At 39.2% G+C, this 22,095-nt stretch overlaps 1 protein-coding gene across 4 annotated transcripts in view; it reads left to right on the forward strand.

The window, feature by feature from the left end:
* Positions 1-20,279, forward strand: part of ITCH (itchy E3 ubiquitin protein ligase) — a 58,235-nt gene extending 37,956 nt beyond the window's left edge. For 2 of the 4 annotated variants that reach the window (XM_036395601.2, XM_036395598.2), the window contains 16 exons: positions 604-699; positions 1,955-2,129; positions 2,983-3,049; positions 4,510-4,594; positions 6,071-6,199; positions 6,836-6,908; positions 8,305-8,376; positions 9,023-9,111; positions 9,748-9,907; positions 10,187-10,320; positions 12,475-12,615; positions 14,316-14,436; positions 15,383-15,487; positions 15,707-15,803; positions 16,170-16,242; positions 16,894-20,279. In XM_036395601.2, coding sequence (XP_036251494.1) covers positions 604-699; positions 1,955-2,129; positions 2,983-3,049; positions 4,510-4,594; positions 6,071-6,199; positions 6,836-6,908; positions 8,305-8,376; positions 9,023-9,111; positions 9,748-9,907; positions 10,187-10,320; positions 12,475-12,615; positions 14,316-14,436; positions 15,383-15,487; positions 15,707-15,803; positions 16,170-16,242; positions 16,894-16,993 — 1,717 coding nt within the window. In that variant the 3' untranslated portion in view covers positions 16,994-20,279. The remainder of the gene's footprint in view (positions 1-603; positions 700-1,954; positions 2,130-2,982; positions 3,050-4,509; positions 4,595-6,070; positions 6,200-6,835; positions 6,909-8,304; positions 8,377-9,022; positions 9,112-9,747; positions 9,908-10,186; positions 10,321-12,474; positions 12,616-14,315; positions 14,437-15,382; positions 15,488-15,706; positions 15,804-16,169; positions 16,243-16,893) is intronic. The other 2 variants (XM_036395599.2, XM_036395600.2) reach the window with 2 other exon arrangements.
* Positions 20,280-22,095: the final 1,816 nt, after the last annotated feature.

Consider the following 22,095-nt stretch of genomic DNA (forward strand, 5'->3'; position numbering starts at 1 on the left):
TTTTTCCCCTGTGATGTTACATTTGATGTAAATACAGGGGTAAGTCATTATCCCAAATACTGCATGTGCAGAAAATGTGACCAATGCTCTTATGGTGATCTCTGTATATACTTCACTGAATATACTATCTGAATATAGTATATACTCTGTATATACTTCACTGAATATACACTGAATATACTGAATATACTCTGTATATACTATCACTGAAAAATGTGCATGTGTTGGATTAATGCTACTCTGAAAGGGGATTATTATCTGTAGTTGGTTCTGTTCAATAGGTTATTGATACACTTGATATTGAATACAAAATTTTGCTAAAATTTTACACTTAGGCATGAATTTGAGCTTCTGTTTCCCAGAAAGGTGGTCATGTACAATGTTTTTTTTATTTTAGTTGGTATAGAATCACTGTTAATATGAATGGTACCATTGTGTGTTGCACACTGTTCTGGTGCATTTCATGAGCCAAGGGTTAGTTTGAAGCATTTTTCTTAGAAATAAGCATTTTATGAAAACAGATGGTTCTCATCTTTAAGCTGTACATGCATGGTTGGAGTAGTTTGATCTGGAGGAAGATTAAACCTTTTGATCTCTATTCAGTTGGGAGCAAAGAGTAGACCAGCATGGTCGAGTGTACTACGTGGATCATGTTGAAAAAAGAACAACGTGGGATCGGCCAGAGCCTCTTCCTCCAAGGTGAGTCGGGATCAGCCATGCAATCATCTCAGATGTCTGGGGTTTTCAGGAATTAATTGCCTGACAGTTTTCTAAAGCTGGAACAAATATTTGAAAACAGAAATGTGAACCCAGTTGCTCTGAGTTGTCTCCAAGGAATGCATATGGAAAAGAGTTGAATGTCAAAAAGAGCCAAATCTGAATTTCCTGTCAAAGATGAGGCAAGTGCATCTTTAGTGACCAAGAAACAGATTTCAGTTAAAGACAGTAGACACCCCCCAGAGTAAAAGGGAACAAAAACCACAGAAAAGTATTTTGGCATTGAAGTAACTATCAGCTTGAGCAGCAATGCTCTTGGTTACCTCTTATCCTGAGGTTACTGTTTGCAGGCCTTTGATCTTGTCTCAGGGCTCCCAGCTGCCAATTTATTATGCACGTAGAAACCAGCTTTCATTATTAAATGTTTCCAGTTCTTGGCATCAGAACAGCTAGTGATGTTAGCTCACAGTTGCTGTTTCTTATTTTTTAACAGTATAAGAAAAGCACAAGAGTTGTTCTATTGCACTTTTTCATCCTCAAATGGTTCACATGCTATAAAGAATTACAAAGTGAAAACATGGGATGGTAAAGAGAACTTGTTATTAAAGAACAAAAACTGGCAGTCTCATAAATGGAGCCCACCTGTCATGTTTCAAGTTATTTTGAACTTTTTCAGCAGATAAACTTGTATATTGCTTAAGCTTACTTAGAATAGGAATGTTTTCTTTCAAGTTCTGTAAGTAGTACTGATCTCATGTGAACTGAAAACCTAGAAAAAAAAAAAACAACCAAAGAAAATCAAAGCAAAACACCAAACCCCATGCCCAAACCTTTCTTTTCTGCCAGATCAGAGTGTGAGGAAGTCTTGTGTTGAATAGCTTAAAATGTCAGAAGGTTTGCTGTCTTCTGGGACAAACCAGCTGGGTGGGAAAACTGCAGTGATGCCAGCACAGTATGGACAGTGGTCTAGACAGCTCTGACAACTATTTCAAAAAGCCCTGAAAATACAATAAATTGCATGGGTCTGACTTTGTATAGTATGCAACAAATAAAAGTGATTCTCATTAAAAAAGTCTAGCTCTTGCATAATTTTAGCAGAGGTTACAAGGAGAAAAAAGCTACTGGTGAGCCCATGCTTTCTGTTCCCTTCCACCACACTGGCCTCCAAGTGCCTCTGAGCCATTAATTGCCAGCTGTTGACAGCTGGCAATTGGGGGGCTTGTCTTTTCCCCCACAGCTGGGAGCGCCGAGTGGACAACATGGGCAGGATTTATTACGTCGACCACTTCACCAGAACGACCACGTGGCAGCGGCCGACGCTCGAGTCCGTCCGCAATTACGAGCAGTGGCAGCTCCAGCGCAGCCAGCTCCAGGGAGCCATGCAGCAGTTCAACCAGAGGTTCATATATGGGGTAAGGACTACTGGGGTGACTGAGGTTAGGGTGGTTTTGGGGTTTGGGCGTGCCTGTGGGTCACCTTTCCCCATAAAGGCAGCAGACTCTGTTATGGTTTATGATAATGTCTCTGTGTGTAGCATGGCAGGGAGGGCTCATTGTAATGTTAGTTCATCTCCTTCCAATCAGCACATGGGGTTTAGTTGTGACCTCAATATAGGGATTCTTGGCTAAAATTTATGTAAAATATTGATAAAGCCTTTGGCTCAAACTACAGCTTAGTAATAAGCTGGTGTATTTGTATTGTATCTTGTATTACCCTGGCCAAACACACGGGAGGTAAGCAATGCATTTCTGCTCTGGGTTAAATAAATTATGCACAATGAATGTTAGGAGAGCAGGGAAGTTGAAAAGAATCCTTCCAGCATTTTTACTCCATTATTTGTCTCTGATGAATAGCAGACATTAGATCACTCCAACTCATGCTACTCATGCTCATCAAGAATGATGGAGGTTCTGATTTGCTGTACATGTGAGAATAAAATGGAGCCTGTAAGTGGTGGTAGGGAGAACTGTACTGAGTGCAGGAATGAAGGTTCTGATTGCTTTGGGTGCTACTGTACTAATTTCCTCCTGCCTAGGCAGGGGTACTAAACAAAGAATAATTATTTCTTGGCACTGTAGTTAATTAAGCATGCCAAGGTCAGTAAAATGGGCCTTCTCTGTGGAGGAAAAGAAAGAGTTGGCATCCTTGCTTATGTGTAACATTAACAAAAATGCATTTACTTCAATAATTCAGGATGGCTATGGTAGAACATCTGGAAAGCAAATGACTAGTCATTAATGCCTCATTTGTTCGTGTGACTTGCAGAACCAGGATTTTTCATCCACACAGAACAAAGAGTTTGATCCTCTTGGCCCTCTGCCACATGGATGGGGTAAGACTAACTTGAATGTGTTTTGTAATGCAATGTAATTAAACATTAAAGCATACTTCTGCCAAATTATTTGTCAGCTATTCTAAACTAGATTTTGCAAATTAAAATCTACATTTAAAATATTTTAAAATCAGATCTAATCAAATGTGCTATTAAAACAGAATCCTGACTAGGCTATGCCATTTCAAAGTGGTTTAGAAACTATAAAGTATTCTGGTTTACTGCATTGGTAACAAGTGTGATAGCTGCTTTAACACTGTCATCCTTTTGAGACTTTTTCATTTCCCCCCACCATCCTGTTCCTGCTAAATCAGGCTCCAATTCCTCTCTAAATCAAACTGCTAAATTCTCTCTCCAAGACAACTCTTGAAGAGTTTTGTTAGTCTGAAAATGTTTTTTATAGTGACAACTAACTGCTTCTTGATTTGGCCCTCTCCCTGGAATAAATTTGTTCTTGTACTTTACAGGGCTGAGAATTTACAATTAATACAAATTTTGGCAGGGTGTAATAAAAATAGAAGTGTAAAACTGCTTTCTGGTGTGACTATCAAGCAAATATAAAAATTCAAGTTTTATGATACGTAAGCAAAGCTCTCAGAATTCTCTTGTGGAATTTGGAGAAGGTAATTACTTGGCAGAGTTGGACCTGAGTTTTTGGGTTCCTCTGCTTTTCAAACAGAGCTATTTGGATCTTTAGTCCTGCTATTGCTGCAACTTCATGCCATGAAATTGTCATTCCCCACCCTTGTGCTTAGGCACATTATATATAACATTTCACAGAAAGGTCTCGAGGCTGGCAGTGTCCAGGAAATGGCAAACTGAGTCTCCACATCGTGTGGAATTCTGCTGTCAGGCTCACAGGCAAATGCCTACTTACAGACTTCTCTTGGAAACTGAAGCTTTTGAGCTGTGGTAGTCAGATTTTGATTCATTTTTGTAGTTTGTTTCTCTTGCAACACTAAATAAAAATGGTATGATGAGCTACAGAATGGTACAGAGGGCATTTCTCATAGGCAGTGTATGCCCATGGTTCATCTGAGAGAAAATATAAATGGGTTTTCTTGGAAACTGCATTTGACTGTGTTTTATTCCCTGCTATAAATTGAACTTGAAGACCCTTTGTACCTTCTGGATACTTCTGTGTATATCTGTTCCCTCCTCTGTGTTTGCTTTTTGTGTTGCTTGTCAGGCACATCACAATATTTGAAACAGCTGAAGTTTCCTGTGGACAAAGCAGCTCACAGTTTTCAGTTTCCAATTAATTTCTCCTACAATTGAAAAATAAATTACATAGTAAGGAGTAACGTCAATGAAAGTGAAAATATGTTGGGTCAGAGGAGGTACAGAGAAACCTGAGAGCAGGAGAGGCTGAGTCTGGTGATTTATATTGTATATTTGGTATAGTCTCAACAATATATTAAAGAGGGAATTGAATTTGTTCTCCTTTTACATCTTTTCAGAAAAAAGAACTGACAGCAATGGCAGAGTGTATTTTGTCAATCACAACACACGAATCACTCAGTGGGAAGACCCCAGGAGTCAGGGGTAAGAAAAAGTTGAAGCTGCATGTATGATAAAAATGTAAATTAAATTAAAATGTAGCCAAGTTAGTGAGAGTAGAGTGAGCCAAGGATTGCTGCCCACAGGTGAGGCATGGATTGTGCTATGCAAACATCAGAGAGCATAATAAAAAGTTGAGATATTGGCCAAAATGGAAACTGTCACAATGTTACTGTATCATCCTACAACTACCAGGAAAGTCTTGGTCAGCAGTAAGCAATGAACTCATTCCCCAGTAGAAAAGCTTCTGCTTTTCACAAGTAATCAATTACATTTGTCTAAACATTTGTGTCATTAGAGGAAGAAAAGATTTCCTTTGTATGATGATGGGATGGTGCAGAGTCTAGAGTAAGACTTTGGTTGTTTCCCACACAGTCACAGAATCACAGAATGGTTTGGGTTGGAAGGGACTTTAAAGCCCATCTCATTCCACCCTCCTGCCATGGGCAGGGACACTTTCCACCATCTCAGGGTGCTCCAAGCCCCATCCAACCTGGCCTTGGACACATCTGGGGATGGATAGGAGACAGAAAGAAGATGACCCAAAAAACTGTAGCACCTTTCCTCACATCTCTTTAAAAAAGGAGAAATAAAGGAGACAGAGAACTTGAGGCACTACTAGAAGCACAAGAGTTTTGTTTATTTTGAGCTCTGTCACTGCAAAGTCTTTGAGGTAAGGAATGGAGGCAGGAAGTTGAGGGTGAAGGGTGTTCAATCCCAACTGCTGTTTGAGCTGAAAATGTCTGTTTGGTGAAGCAGCTTCACCTGTCCTCCATGAAGGAGGGGAAAGGGGACAGCCAAGGCTGTGTGAGTAGGGTCACAGCTGTAGCCACTCACCTCTGCAGCTGTGGAGAGAAATTACTCTTGCAGCAGCCCAGCAACAGAATGTTTGGGCTGCACAGTCAGGACATGGTATTTATGGAGAGAAGCCACTGGGGAGCACTTCACAGTGATACCACTCAGATCTTCCAGATATATTGAGATCTAGTTTTGTATACAGCAAAACCGAGTTGGAAAAAATTGGCAAAAAATTTTACATGATCAGGATTGGCATTTTCTTTTAATTTTGTCATTCTGAAACATTTTTGGCTGCTGTGATTATTCATGAGGTACCAAAAACTGCTTATTAAAATTATATCAGTTTTTGAGTAAAAACCTCATAGTTAGAAGATAAAATTCTGTTGTTTGTGAAGGAAACAATAAACCTTACTTACACTTTTCCCTTCAGGCTTTTTCTTGCCTTTATTTAAGATATTGCAAGCAAATGAGATAATGCTTTTGATCTAATTGAGAGTTGACTGCAAATTTTGGCGAGGGAGGGAAGCTAAAATAAAACCAAAGAGAAACTTTCTCAATCTGTAGACTTTCTAGATTTTCCAAGATGTTTACTGTGTCAGGTATTACACCATTGACATAATGGATTCAGTTGATCAGTTACCATGTATTTTCTTGTATCCATAGTCAGTTAAATGAGAAGCCCTTGCCAGAGGGCTGGGAAATGCGATTTACTGTGGATGGAATTCCCTATTTTGTGGATCACAATAGAAGAACCACTACATACATAGATCCCCGCACGGGCAAGTCTGCTCTGTAAGTGTTCTTAACATTTTACTAAGGTTTCAAAAGTCGAGTTTAGCACACATAATTTATAAAATATTTTTAAATATTTATTTTTTGCTTCTTACTACATTATTAGGCAGGAAGGTTTACATGGAGCAGTGCTTCTTAATTACCTAGGATTTTTTATTCACTGAAAGTCCCTGAAGAAGCCAGAGTTCTAAACACTGCAGAATCCTTCTTGCCATGTAATATATAAGATTTGAGAGTAGTGGAGGAGCTGCATCTGTCTTGTTGATGACCAAATCCCTTCCTTCTCTCTTTAAAAAAGACCCAACCTTTTTCTGATATTTTTTTTAGGAGCCAGAATGAAGTTGAAACCAGAATTTACCTCCTAAATTAATTGAATGTCGTCCCTTCTTTATTGTTAGAATCATTTTTTACAGTTTAATGTTCAGGTAGTTTTTTAAATGTACTGTTAAGCATTCCACAGTTTACAAAGGAAGATTTTTCTTTTTAGTTTAAAAACAAGAAATTACACCCCAAAATCAAAAAATGTGACTAGATAGCCAGCTATACCATACAGCTGTATAACTAATACATCTGTAGGCTTTTACTTCAGTTACAAAAACACTTGGAAATTCATTATTTTCGTCCTTTTGTTTGCAGAGACAATGGACCCCAGATAGCCTATGTGCGTGATTTCAAGGCCAAGGTCCATTATTTCAGATTCTGGTGTCAGGTATGGATTCTTTTTTTTGCAATATTTGCTTGCATTTTTGGTTTTGCTTACACTCTTTTAATGCCTTCTTCAGTGCCTTTCAGTAAAGGGAATCAAACTACTCTAAGGTTAAAGGCGAGTTAAATTAGGAGGGAGTAAATGCAGCAAATGTATAATCTCATGTAAGCTTTAAAGTGATGTAACTTTTGGCTTTAAAATATTTTAGAATAAGGGAAAACATTAATTTCCCTACTTTTTTAAAGTGGTGGGTTTCTGAATAGTGTTGTCTTGCTGTTGTTAACACAGGAATATATGGAGGCACAGTTTAGAGTTAATACAACATCTGCTTTCTATGTGAATATCCACTTCTGGCAGAAAATGCAGGGCATTTGCAACACAACAGACATATCTAAGCACTGAGGAATATGCTGTGGTGCACATAGGGTGCTCTAACATAATATCAAATTCCAGCATGACCGTCTTGGTCCTCTAAGCTCCTTATATCAAGAGATGAAGTAACTTCATGTTTGGGAAAAAGGTTTTTGGTTTAAATGTTCCAGTTTTCAAGAGTCAATTACCCTTTGAAAATAGTGGAGAGACGAGCCTCGTTTTTCACTTGGAACTTTGTGCAGTATAATAGCCTGAATATTCTAATTTTTTATTAAATTAATAGGATCACAGAATGGTTTAAGTTGTAAAGGACCTTAAAGATCATCTCATTCCAACCTCCTGCCATGGGCAGGGACACCTTCCACTAGCCCAGGTTGCTCCCAGCCCTGTCCAGCCTGGCCTTGGACACTACCAGGGATCCAGGGGCAGCCACAGCTGCTCTGGGCACCTGTGCCAGGGCCTGCCCACCCTCACAGGTGCTGGGAATTCCTTCCCAATATCCAGTATCCCTGCTAACCCTGCCTCTGGCAGTGGGAAGCCATTCCCTGTGTCCTGTCCAGGCCTTTGTCAATAGTCTCTCTCCATTTTTCTTGTTGGTCCCTTCCAAGGTACTGGAAGGTCACAATTAGGTCACCCTGAAGTTTCTCCAGGTGGAACAATCCAAATTGTTTCAGCCTTTTCTTAAGGAGAGGTTCTTCATGTGTCTCATCAATTCTGGGGTAGAAAGGCTTCCTCAGCTGGGACATGTTATTGATCTTCATGTTTTCCAGTATCTTGTAGGAGTGCAGTATTTAACCTGTTCTGAGCAGCATCTGGAGGTGTGTTCTTGTCACTGTAGATAGCAGTATTGGAACCAATTTATTCTTGGATTAAATTACAATTCAGATACCTTGATTGCTGGATTTGTTTTATATTGATTGGTGAAATTCAACTGTACTTTTTAATATATACAGCAAATAGCAGTCCAAACTGAGCAGTGGAAACTTTAAGTGATTGTACCCTTCACATCTAAAAAATTTCCTTTCAGCAACTTGCAATGCCACAGCACATAAAGATCACAGTGAGCAGGAAAACATTGTTTGAGGACTCATTTCAGCAGGTATTGTGTTAAAACATGGGAGTAATGGGTATGAGAAGTAGTGTTACTACATTTATTCTCACATGTCATTTTTGAACCTTTGATACCTTGCTAATGTTACTTTAAGTTAGACTAACAAAAAATATTTATTTAATAGTTAGGCTGCATTCACACTTACAAGATCATGCTAATATATGTCATTCTGGCACTGATTTATCTGACAAAGGTGGTTTTGGGTTTTTTTTTTTCTCCTCAGAATGATGTAAAATCTGAGTTGATTTTGAGGAGACTGCTGGGACAGAGCAGCACCCCATTCTCAGGATGTTTTTGTGTTGTGCTTATGTTTATGCATTTTTCCTCACAATGTGTTGTGCTAGCATGGTCTACATACAAAAAATATATTAAGTTGATCTTAGTCTGGTTGTCTTGAAATGAGTAATTTATTTTTAAAAAAGCAAAAATTATTAATTCTATTTGCATTATTAGGAGTGAAATTCTTACTAATCTCTGTAGACCCAAGGTTAAAATATTAAGGTTTTGTTAAAGTCTGTAGACCCTGATTAAAATTTTTCCAAATTATTAAGTGCTTGCTAGAAAATAGTAATAATTCTAACCAGTGCTTATAGCTGTTTTCTTAAAAATAATTGATTGTTTTTCTTTCACTAAGATAATGAGCTTCAGCCCTCAGGATCTCCGGAGACGTTTATGGGTTATTTTCCCTGGTGAAGAAGGTTTAGATTATGGAGGTGTGGCAAGGTAAACTACACTGAAATGGCAGATAACAACTTGTTCTGCTAGTGGGGATGTGAAGCTTCCCCAGAGTACTTAACGGCAGTGCTTTCACAATAGGAGTGAAGTTTATTCCTTAGCTTGGAACATCTGAGGAAGGCAGTTCTGTAAGATGTTTGCATGTCTTAAAACCATGTAAAATTATTTTCAGTTTGCATTAGGAGTTACTTAAATCATCTCCATGATTAAAGAGATGCAGTTTACTGAACTAAAGTGACCCTTTGACCCAACTGTTAATGTCAAAGTAGAGTTTATTGAAAAAGTGAACAGAAATCTACATTTAAATACAAAGTCTTGACTGGAATGTACATGAGAAGTGCATATGTTAATTGGCATTCCCCAGCCCTGGATGTTTAGATCAGGGGTACACTTGTAATGTGCTCATTTAGATAACAGTGGGTTTTATCCAAGCCACTGACAGTTGTGTATCATTGCAACTTTGCATTTTAATTTGTAATTTGCTGTAGTTTCCCTTTGGTGTCAGTGTAGGTCAGCTGCTCTCTGGGAAAGGAGGCCTAACAAGGGCCTGAGTCAACATGAGTTAGCTACAGTAATTCCTGCTGTGATTTATTTTGAAATGTGTTTTTGTTTGTGTGATTTCAGGGAGTGGTTCTTTCTGTTGTCACACGAAGTCTTGAACCCCATGTATTGCCTGTTTGAATATGCAGGGAAAGATAACTACTGCTTACAGATAAACCCAGCCTCTTACATCAACCCAGACCACCTGAAATACTTCAGATTCATCGGGAGGTTCATTGCCATGGTAAGTCCTAAAGCAGGAAGCAGGTCTGTCTTGTAATTTTCCTATAAGTAAATACTGTGCCATCAGATGGATAATGATAAAAATCCATTTTTGAGCTGACAGTATCAGGTGTTTTGGCTACAACTCCTGTTGGTATAAGCTACTTCAGCATATTGGCAGTGATGGTACTCAGGTTGGTTTAATTCTTTGGCTGATTTCATGGGCACAGAGAACAGAATGTTGTCATATTAAGTACTGAAGCATCCTTTGCATTATTTTGTCTGTTTTTGTGTTCCTCAGGCTTTGTTCCATGGGAAGTTCATTGACACTGGTTTCTCTCTGCCATTCTATAAACGTATCCTAAACAAGGCAGTAGGACTCAAGGATTTAGAATCTGTTGACCCAGAGTTTTACAACTCTCTCATCTGGGTAAAGTGAGTTTGACTTTTTGTTCTTGAAATAGCAATACAATGTTTTTGGTTTTCACTTCTGCCAGGAAGTAGGTGTAAATCTATTACTAACAACCCCACAGAAGAACATGATCTGACATTGCAGAGCAGTATGGAATTTTTACTGTGAGTTTAGATACACAAAGAATGATTTCTTCATGCAGAGCCTTTCTGGTTCATTGACTATTCCGTGCAGCATCTTGTGTTGTGTTTTTATTGGCTGTTACTAATTCCAGGTAGACATACAGCTCTGGCAGTGTTGAATGTGGTTACAAATAAAATGGCTTGAGTAAATTTGACTGAGACTTTTCAGATAACTGATTAAAAGAAATCATTTAATGTTTCTCTAGTACTGGTTTAGTTAGAAAACAAAATGTTTAGCGCTACAAGAAGATGAAGTTAACAAATGTAGTTTATTATTTACTACCACACAATTCTTCTGTTGCAAGTCACACTTGCAACTTGACCTCAAGGTTGGTATTGAAGATTTAATGCTTTAAAGAAGTTCTAGCTGTGCTGGTATTTTTGCCCCAAGCTTAATGATTCCAGACCATTCCTACCTGCAGCCTTCCATGTCTGCATGGTCAGGCACCGTCTCTGTCCCTGTTCTTGTGGAGTCCTTCTCTTGCACTCTTTTGCAAATTCCTCTCCAGAGACTAGCAAGTAAAAGGATGTGGAGTTTCTACACCACAGTTCTTTTGGAATTATGTGTTACAGATATTTTAAGAAATAATTTTTAAAACCCCTTTGATCTAAAGCATTGTAATTTTGTACTGATTTTTGTCATAGGAGGATGTCCCATGTTTTAATCTGTGGTTGATATGCACCATTTGTTTCAGTAACAGATTTTTTTTTCTTTCAGTTAAAAATGTTAACAAATATATTAGAAGAAAAAGACAAACTGAGTAATTTTTTTTCTTCAGCTATAATAAAAACAATTTTGCAGAAAAGTTAGTTCTTTCCTGTGACTAAACATTCCACTTAAAAATCACATGAAGAATAGTTTTAAACATGGTTTGAAAACTTCATAGAAGGTATGAGAATAGATAGGGTTTTGAAATGCAAAAATAATATAAAAGCCAAGATTTTCATCTGTAGTGGTGATTCTTGGAAGGTTCATATTAAATACTGAGGAGCAGATAAAGCAGCATGAGATGTTTAAGAACTGAGATGGGAATTTTGTTGGGTTTTCAGAGTAGTATGTTCTGTACTCCGTGGATGTGCTGATAATGTGCCTTCATTTTAATTCAAAGCAATTTCTGTAGTGATAGGAGTCTAGGCTGGAGTGCAGAAAAGGCTTTGCCCCTTTGAAAAATCACTTAAGGATGTGAAAATTGGAGAAAAGGCTTCAGACCTCCAAGGGCTGCAGAGTCCTCTCAGTCCAGACCCAAACTTCAGTGTAGCTGGGGCTGCTTTTCTGTAGTGCTGCTGAGGTACCCCTGAGGAAAGCACTGCACATTTACAGCGGAGAAGAGCCATGGCTGTCAGGACAGGCATAATTTTGTTCCTCACAAAAAAGCAAATTTTATAACTTTGTAGGAAGCATTCCTTGGCACTTGTATCAGGGGGCTGTTTTTGTCATTCTCACAAGTTTGAGGATTTCAGAGATTGGCTGAGTTTGGAAGGAGACTTTTAGAGGTCACCTGACAAATCTCGGTGCCCAAACTGAGCTAGAACATGTAGCTTTCATTTTAAAAGGGATGGATAATGAAATAAAATCAGCCTTTCATCTGAAGCCTTCCCTCCTCACCCAAGGTTTCATGCAGTACTGTATATTTTGGAAAGATGAAGTTCAGAAGTGCAGTTGCATCATGGGGCTCAATAAACCACAGCTATGTTTTCAAGACTGGCATTGCTGTGTTATGAGTCAGAATAAATATCTGGATTTTGCACTTGATTTTGGAGGAAAACCATCATCAAAAACTCTGTATATATAGGCAGTTCTTCACTTCCCAAAAGCATAAATCAACATAAAAACTCCAGGACTTCTGCCAAAGCCATAATTACTGTGTAAAGAACATTTCCTTATCTTGACTATTTAACTCCAAACCTTCTACCTTTAGGTTCTTCATACTCATCTCCTCTGCTGTGTGCAAGTTCTCAACACAGTTATTTAAAACGGTATTTTTTTCTTTCCAGAGAGAATGATATTGAAGAATGTGGCTTGGAAATGTTTTTTTCTGTTGATAAAGAAATACTAGGTGAAATCAAAAGCCATGATTTGAAGCCAAATGGTAGCAACATTCTGGTCACAGAAGAAAATAAAGAAGACTACATCAGGTAAGAATAAGTGAAGACTTTAAAATTCTCTGTCATTTTCTTTCTTTGAGTTCTAGCAACAAAAGACTGTCTGTGTCATCTAAAGCATTGCTGAGAAACTGCTGATGCTGGCAACAAGTGGCAAGTGTTTGGATCCCATATTTGAAAGAGGAATATTGATAGAAATAAGTTTCTAAAATCCGCTTTTCCTAATGATCATGGTTAGAAGAAAGTCCACTTTTTTCCTAGTTATCTCAGTTTAGCAGAATACCATGACAAGAATTGTGGCTGTCATATATTTAATGAAATGTTACATCTGTTTATTACTGTAATTATATTGCTTTATAGCCTGCTGACCTTCTAGCCAGCCATTTCTGGTTCATGTGGGGTTTTGAGGGGTTGTTTTTTGTTGGGGCTTTTTTGAGAACATTTTTGGATGTTTTTGTGAAGATTCTTATTTTTCAAAGATACTTGGAATTGCTATTAGTTTTATCTGGACTGGTCTTGTAGTTGTAACAGTGTTTTGAATGATGTCATAGGTTGTATTGTCATAAAGTAAGGATCATACTTGCAGCACCAAAATGTTTTAAAGCAATAGATTAAGAGTGAAGGAGCCTAAGAGTGATTAAGGAATAAACATGTGAACAGTGACCTGCTTTGTCCTGAAATATCCCCTCCTTCCTCAGTGTGCAGCCATACAGCAGCTCTGATTTAAGGTGTGAACTTCAACATAAAAGCTTGGAGGATGTGCTTGCAAAAAAGGCTGTCACACATTGCGGGCACAAACTAAACTGAATCACAGAGAATTTTCCTCTTGGTTACAATGTGTTCTGTGAAGGCTTTTCCATGGGCAGAGGAGGGAGTTGGAGTGAGCTCTGTTTTCATGGCCTGAGAATCTGCAGACATTTCAGTGATTCACAAAAGAGGTGGTGTTTGCACCAGAAACATACTGGCATTTGGCAGGAGGGAGGATCTGCAGGAAATCATTCTTCTCTAGTTCCTAGGAACCCAGGGAGAGCTCGATTTACAGTTTCATTCAGATTCTTTTGTCTTACTCCAAGTCCTGCTTTAAGTCCCCCAAGTTTCTAGGACTGAAATGAGAAATAGCCACCTCTCCTTTAGAATCCAGTGCTCCTGATAGCTTAGGCTTGAATTCAGCATAATATCTGCTTCTCCCTGGGTTCAGGTTCTCCGAGTCTCCTGCCTGCTTTTCACCCTTTTATTAATGGAGAGTGGAGTTTCTGCCACAGAGCAAAGTTTCATGATTAACAGAAACAAATATGGAACTTTCCAAATGGACATAGTCACTGCTTGGTAAGCTGGCAGTCCTGCTGCTCTTCACCAGTACAACTTGACTTGTTTTTTACCTTGTCATGGATAACAACTGAGATTTCTGGGGAGAATATCAGACAAAATCTTCAAACACCTCAGGACTGCTGTGCTCTCATTAATGTAATCAGTGAAGAGATGCTGACTCCTCTTCAAGTCCAGAATACTTCTGTAGCAAAACAGTTGAACACTTAGGGTAATTTAGAGAAAAAATGCAATCATTTGCAAAGAGTAAAGGCTGCTGATAAAATTATATGGTGCTCTATCCCCAGAACTTTCCAGACTTTCCATGTTTTTTTAACTTAGCTTACAGTTCATCTCAAAATAGGTAAAGATGTGGACTTGGGTTAGCATGAACCATTTAAATGATCTTGGTGTGTCTTCTTTTCCAGGCTAGTGGCAGAATGGAGACTGTCCCGAGGTGTTGAGGAGCAGACACAGGCTTTCTTTGAAGGCTTCAATGAAATACTGCCACAACAGTATTTGCAGTATTTTGATGCAAAGGAACTGGAGGTAAAGGATTGCTTGGCTATTGCTGGATCCAGGTCATTACCCATAAAATAAACTCCAGTCAGTACATCTGAAGAGCAGAACTCATTGAGGCTGACAACTGTTTTATAGGGAATATGCGGGAAACTTCATGGAATAGTATTAGATTAATGTGTTTTCCTTAACTTTGCTCTTTGCAGCCAACTTAGATGTTTCTAAATGCCAAGATTCTGTCAGCAGAAATTTCTTACTTAGTGATTCTTTGATTTGCCTGCGTTCAAAGAATGAGTAACTTGACAGACTGAGAGATAAAGCCAGATATGCAGTGGATGGTTGCATATAGATTGGGCCAAGTTCTTGGTTTGGGTTTGATCACTCAAAATTAGACTTTCTGAATAATCTGTTCAGTTTGAAAAGTAAAGCCATCAAAACAAAATATCCCATCCCTAGTGAAGAATTATATGGCTAGGCAAAGATAAACTGGCTTGAATAGAATCCCAGAATGGTTTGGATTGGGATCTTAAATCATCTTGTTCGAACCCCCTTCCATATGCAGAGATACCTTCCACTGTCCCAGGCTGCTCCAAGCCCTGTCCAGCCTGGCCTTGGACACTTCCAGGGATGCAGGGGCAGCCACAGCTGCTCTGGGCACCTGTGCCAGGGCCTCCCCATCCTCACAGGGGAGAATTTATTCCTAAAATTGCAAACAATTACTCCATTTTTCACAACAGAGATGCTCTCTAATTTGTGACCTCTCCAAATACACTTCATGAACCAGTCTTTGAACCACTTCATCATCAGTCGTTGTTTATAGAAGTTTTGGATGAAGTTTAAAATTAAAACCAAGTGCACTGTTTTTGCAGATGCTGCTAAGTGGGGGTCCAGTTGTTCTCTTTTGCTGTGTGCAAGGTCACAGAAGGAAAGTGGAAATTTGTACTCCTCTGCTTATTTCCCTTTTTCTGCCCTAAAGGTGCTTCTCTGTGGAATGCAAGAAATTGACCTGAATGACTGGCAGAGACACACCATCTACAGGCACTACACCAGGACCAGCAGGCAGATTGTGTGGTTCTGGCAGGTTTGCAGATTTTACTTTATTCTCAGACCAGCAGAAGTTACAGAGCACAGCTCATTGAACAGTGGTCAGAACACTGAGCACACCTGCAGCATGGAAATAGAAACTGTTACTGCTAACCCAGCTGTTCCCAACATTACTGCTCATCTGTGGATGGTGATGATGTAAAAATCTGAAGGTTGAATCTATCCCTAAATGTTTATTTCCATTACTGTTTTTCAGTTTGTGAAAGAAATAGATAATGAGAAGAGGATGAGACTCTTGCAGTTTGTGACTGGAACTTGCAGATTGCCAGTGGGAGGATTTGCTGACCTCATGGGTATGTATTAATAACCCTTCTAATGCAGGAGATACACTTCTAAAAAGAATCTAATTATATATTTATGGCATTTTTAATGAGTTTTAGGTTAAATGCTGTTTTGTAAGCTATGCATATACTTGAGCTATGATGGAAAGAGATGGAAGGAATGTTTACACCTATTTATTGCACTTTAAAATCACTTCAGATTGTTGCATTTCTCCACATGTAGACTTTGATCCAGGCAGAGCTGTAGAGTGAGACAAATGTCCCTTCTCTGTGCAAATAAGTGTAATCCTGTCTTTATTTAAGCCTTGCATGCTTCAGGTGTGTTACAGTGATAGAAAGGTAGCTGGACTATGCCTTGTCTATTGGAATTTGTTACAGGGAGCAATGGACCCCAAAAATTCTGTATCGAAAAAGTTGGAAAGGAAAACTGGTTACCCAGAAGTCATACCTGGTGAGTACATAACAAATCAGAATATTGCTGTTGCTCTGGGTTTGGTGACCACAGTCTGCTGTGACATTTTAGTAAATGGCTAATATGCTGAAATGGTTGAGACTCTGTGAAAGCAAACACAAATTACACCAGTGAACTATGTTGTTGAATAATAGCTAAACTTGTGAAAAGCTCTTGTGGCAAGGAATAGATTCCACTGGGAATTCATGGATTTGTGTAATATATTACTGAACAACTAAAGTCATTACCAGTAGTGTCTAAGAAGGTTGGGACTATCTTTTGTTATCACTGCACTCCTTAGTAAAAGAGCCACATTCACACACTTCCAGAGAAAAGGTCAGTTCTCCTCTTTTCTTTGGGTAGGCAAAACCACACAAATTGAAAATTTTGTATCTGAACGATGACTCTAATTAACCACCTAGAGGCTGGTTTTCCTCCAACTAGGAAAATTTAATGAAAACTGTCTCTGTATCAGCACTTGAATACTAACCTCTGCCCTCAGAAATACATTTATATCAGTAGTCAGCTTTTCTCAGGGTATAAATCCCAGTATCAATCTCCACGGCAAAAATTCTAATCACCCATATTCATAATGGATTTTTTGTTCCTATTGAATTCTTCCTCAGTACATAATTTTTTTTTATTTTGCAGTTTCAATCGCTTAGACCTTCCACCATATAAAAATTATGAGCAGTTGAAGGAAAAGCTGTTATTTGCAATTGAAGAAACAGAAGGATTTGGACAAGAGTAGCTAAAATTTGCACCTTGAAGAATGTGAACCCAACACGATGTATGTGCTTCACTTCTTCTGCTTGTTGCACACTTCATTGTAAAGTAGACATGACTTGGATTTATTTAACAGTACTAATGTGTAAATAAATGGATGTTATCCTGAGGTTATCCACCTTAACTCTGGATTTCTGCTGAGCACTTTCAGAAATCAAATGCGCAATCCAATGTGGCTTCAAGCAACTAATGACCGAAGTAGAGGTTTAATACAGCTTTGGGCTCTGCTTTGTTTTACCATTCATTAATTAGAATGTGTCCTTAATGACTGACAGATTTTTAACAATAGTTTTGTCTTTCCTTTTTAGTAGCATTTTTGCTACTGATGCACTGGGAAGTTCATTGGTAGCTGCAATGCTGCAGCAGCATCCTAAGCCTCCTAACAGCAGTGTCAGGGCCAGCCTGGATCTCCCTCTGTGCTGTGAGCAGCTCCAATCCTTAAGCTCCTTTTTCTAACTCAAGTGTGGCCAGACTGTTTTTCCTTGCCTGGAGTCTGCTCACGTGCCAGCTGGACTGAAGCTGCTGTTAAGGGGATGTCAAACTGTGGCACAAATCCAGGGCATAGCTTCGCTTTGGTTTATCCCAGTCCTGCTCCTGTCAGCAAAAGAGACACCTGCCCAAAGTTGTTGGAACACTGCTCTGTGCCCTCTGAAGGGTTCTGAGCTTTTGCTGTGTAACACCTTTTAACTTTGAAATCAATATTAACACTGTGGTACTTCATTTGTTTTGCAAAAGACAAGCCCAGCTGGGATTGCACTGATTCCATTGAGGTTCCTGTTTGCAGGCTGTTTGTCAGCAGTGTTAATGGACGTTACCCTCGGTGTTTTTCCTACATGTTGCAGTCACTTTGCTCCGAAGAGTTCGTTTGGCTGTCAGGAAGAAGCACAAAACAACTGGATTGAAAAAATGATCCTACTCATCATTTCTGTGGATGAACTGATGTGTGAGACTGGCTGAGGCCAAGAGGATTAGAAAGTTCAGACACGGATTACAGGTTTTTGGGAAGCTGGAGCATCAGTAAATAGTTCTATAAAGTTTGAAACTAAAGTTTTTGGGGAGGTTTCTAAGCTAATTCACCCTAAGCTGCTTACAGCTAGTAACTTTTGTAGCGAGTTCCTGTTGAATTAACATTTGTTATTTCCTTTTAGAATCTGTTAATTCTTTTCTGGTTTACAATAACATTTTGCATTTTACTGCTCCTTTAGACTGAATGCACTTTTTGGGTCTGGTCAGCCCTTTCCCTTCCCCCGAAGGGAGGAAGTCAGACACCAGTGAAATGAGCTGTAGCCACAGTGAGAGACGTGACACTTGAAATAACATGTAGCACATACTAAAGCAAACCTGCAGCTCAGAGCACTGGGGCAGGAGCTGCATTTAAGACTCTTTCAGATGACAGAGCTGAAACAGGACAGTGGGAAAGTGAAACACTGAACATTCAGTCTGGAAAAGAGTATTTCTTTCCCGCTGTCTTATCCATCTAAACTGCAAGAGGGAAAAACTGATTCAGGCCTAAGAACCAAGACACTACAGGTTTTAGCTGACTTCACAAGTGTGTCAGGGCTCAGTGATAAATGCTTTGGGAAGGCAGGAGGGTGGGACTTGTCAGGCTTAATTGAAGGAAGGCCTGGGGAGAGGTGCTGATGATACAGAAATGCCCCTCATTTAAAGTTTCATTGATGGTGAGAATTCACCTTCAGGTGTAACTGGGAGGAGAACTGCCAACTTCCACAATATTTGGATCTATGACAGTATACAGCTCATGAGAAAAAATAAAAGCCTTATATATATTTTCTGTTTATATTAATTCTTACAGTGAAATGTAGTTATCTAACATATTTACAAGAGAGATTAAATTAAGCAAGATAATGCAAGGTTAAGCTATGAAAAATAGTCTATGTTCTGCATATTGCTTTACAATTCGTGTAGGGAACCTAGAACTATTGTTCATGTATAAATATCACCCAAAAGGCTGTCAGCCCTATATTTTTAAAATAAAGAGTAGTTATAATTGAAATAGCCTTAGCCCTAGTTCTATAGGGTTTGGCTGTTGAATATTTTTATGGTTGAAATGTTTAGTTCAGGAAAAACATACCTGCTTGTATATATTTTTGATGTCCAGGATTCCACTTATTCCATTGTTTCTTTAATTTAAATGGCATGTTTATATGTCTTTTCTGCTGTACCAGGATGGGAGAAAGGGGGCTGGATATTCCAAGCACCAGATATGATTTTAAAATATTGCAAATAAAGAATTCATTGAGGGGGAAAAATAATCAGTGAAACAATCGGATTTGGCCAAATAGAAAAAAATTAAAGCAACTTTACAGCATTACATTGACAATATTTCTGAAGGCACAAGTTTAGATTCCTTAGGCATTTGACTTGTGAATACTAACAAATCTGTTAAATTTTTACAGCATGTTGTGTATAAGGTAAAAGGAATTATACAAGCCACTGGTGCACTTTTCAGTTCTTTCTGGGGATCTGGTGAAGCAATACAGGGATGAGCCCAGAGCAGCTGCTATCCCAGATAACAGGTTTTTGTGGATTGGATTTACAAGTGAGATTTTCAGCAGAGATTAATTAATTTGTCTCCCATTGTTTCAACTGTTTTAGCTACCTGAGCTGCATAAATTCATAGTATGTCACAAATGTACATTCATATGCAAGTGTGAGTTGATCCTAATTACCAAGTATTAAAAGAAATTTTATTTAGAATTTTCCTTCATGAGAATGACATGAGAAAATTAAATACTGAGAATTAACAAAGCCTTATTGTTACAAGTAGCTCAGGAACTGTTCATTTACTAATGACATGCACAGTAAATACATTCTTTATCTGATCTAGTATGGAAGTTTGAGGTTTTTAATCCAGTTGCTTGTCTTTAAAAAAAAACAACCTTTTTTATTATTTTGAGAAAAATAAAAAATTGTTTGGGGGTTAGGGGTTTTTTTTGGGTTTTTTAAAAATTTTATTTTACTACATGCTGCACTGGATTTGTAATCTCAACTCTGTTATATTGGTATCTCCAGCCCCCTTTTTTGTGGTGTCTTTTAATTTTCTCCAAGAATCACTGTTTGTGTATATGTGCTCTAGTGAACTCATGTAGAAACTGGGATCAGCAGCACTGGATTGTAAAATACTGTACTGAAATTCATTGTCGATATTTCCTTGCATTGTAATTTCAAATACTCAGGTAACTGTAACAGTATCTCAGTAAGTCAAATACTTTTATAAAACTACTTAAAGAGCTGGTGGTCTGGTCCTTATTCCTTATGTGTGACAGAATATCCAGGTGGAAATGAATTGTCCTAGTGTTCCTGGGGGTGAGGGTCAGGCTGCCTGGACTTGTCCTTCCACTAGGATTCTTCAGGAACAGTTCTTTCCCAAGACCTCATCCACCCTGGTTGATTGCATTGGCTCTTGAAGAGGAGATTTTGGACACAATTTGTGGATTTTTAGTGCTTGTAGATGCTGCCCTGAGGAGCCATTGAGGGCTGTGAGGCTGCTGAGGCCTGAGGGAGATGGGCTGGAGGGAGGTTCTGCAGGAGCCACAGCTGTAACATCCCAGTGCAGCACTGGTGCAGGGATACCAACAATGAGGAATGACACTGCAAGGGGTTTGGAGTGGCAGAATGCCACAAAGGAGGGGGCAAAGCTCCAGTGAGACCAACCAGCCTTGTAGTGTCCCTGATCCTCCCTGAGATTCTTCCTGTCATGAGGATCTCTCCTGATGGCCACAAGCTTTGCCAGGTAACTGAGATGGGCTTTGCAGTGAGGTGCCAGTTCCCTCAGTGCTCACAGGGATATCCCATCAGGTCTTAGCGTCATACAGTACTGGACTTGATGATCTCAAAGGTCTCTTCTAACCAAAACTAACCTAGTTAATTTTGTGATTCTGTCTCAGGGACTTGATTCTGTCCAGTTTGGTCAAATGGTCCCTGAAGTGGTCATCCTTCCCTGAGGGTGATATTCCCTGCTGCAGACCTTCCCACTGGGTTCTCCCTCTGCTGACTTTCCCAGCTGTTCCCACAGGCTCAGTTAACTCAGTTTTGTCAGGGGCAGCAAATCCCAAGGATGATTTTCTGTGCCAGGCAAATACATGCAATAACAACTGCCTTTTTCTGCAGTGGGGAGGTTGGTGAGGAGTCACTTCCTCCAAACTTTGAATGGAACCATTTAAAAGCATCCTAGTAAGTTGTGTAAACCCAAAACTTGACACTGCTTTGAGCAGCTTTATATGAATACAGCTGCAAGGGTATTTCACATACATCTGAAGTTTATTTTAAAAAGGCAAAAATTAATCACGGTGCAGTATATGATAAAAGTACATCTCAGCTGCACCATTTTTTTTTCTATTTACTTTAATGATGAGGGTGCTAATGTCAGCACCAGCCCTGGGTGGGAGTGTTGAAGGTTTTGTTCATGGCAGGATGGGAATGGTTGTTTAAGCAAACCCATGTTTGCTTGGGTGTCTGATGGCAGCTATGGGCTTATTATTGCCCAAATTATCCACCACATCCTTACTATTGCCCAAATCTTACCATTGCACAGACCAGAAATTAAATCAATCCATGGCAAAATGACTTCTTGTAGCCAAGCTGTAAAACTTGCTGCTGGACTGGTCAGAGAGATTAGAATTTAACTGAATTAGGTTCGCAGAGCTGTAAACAGCCACTAGAAGAGGAAACGGCCATATCTCTTGGGTCCTAAAGAAGGATTTTTTCCTGATCTGTGGCAATGCCTGATCCAATTTCGATTCTCAGCCTGTCAGCCCAGCAGTGCACAAATGACAGGGCTCATTGGAGAAATCTTGTTTTCTCTAAGGAGAATGCAGACTGACAGATTGGAAAGGCCAGTGAGCTTACGTGCTGTGTCAAATCCTGGCTTTCAGAGGGGGGAAAAAAAATCTAAAAACACTTTATGAGGACATGTTTTACATTTCACCCAATACCATCTCTCTGTGACCGCTGTGGGAGCTCAGTGTGAGCTCTGTGTCTGTTTGCTGATTCCAGGATTGTGGTCCCAAAAGAAGGATCATTCAAACTGATAGGGAGTAGGTTTAA

The sequence above is a fragment of the Molothrus ater genome, chromosome 17 (genome assembly GCF_012460135.2).
Source record: "Molothrus ater isolate BHLD 08-10-18 breed brown headed cowbird chromosome 17, BPBGC_Mater_1.1, whole genome shotgun sequence".
NCBI classification, from domain to species: Eukaryota; Metazoa; Chordata; class Aves; order Passeriformes; family Icteridae; genus Molothrus; species Molothrus ater.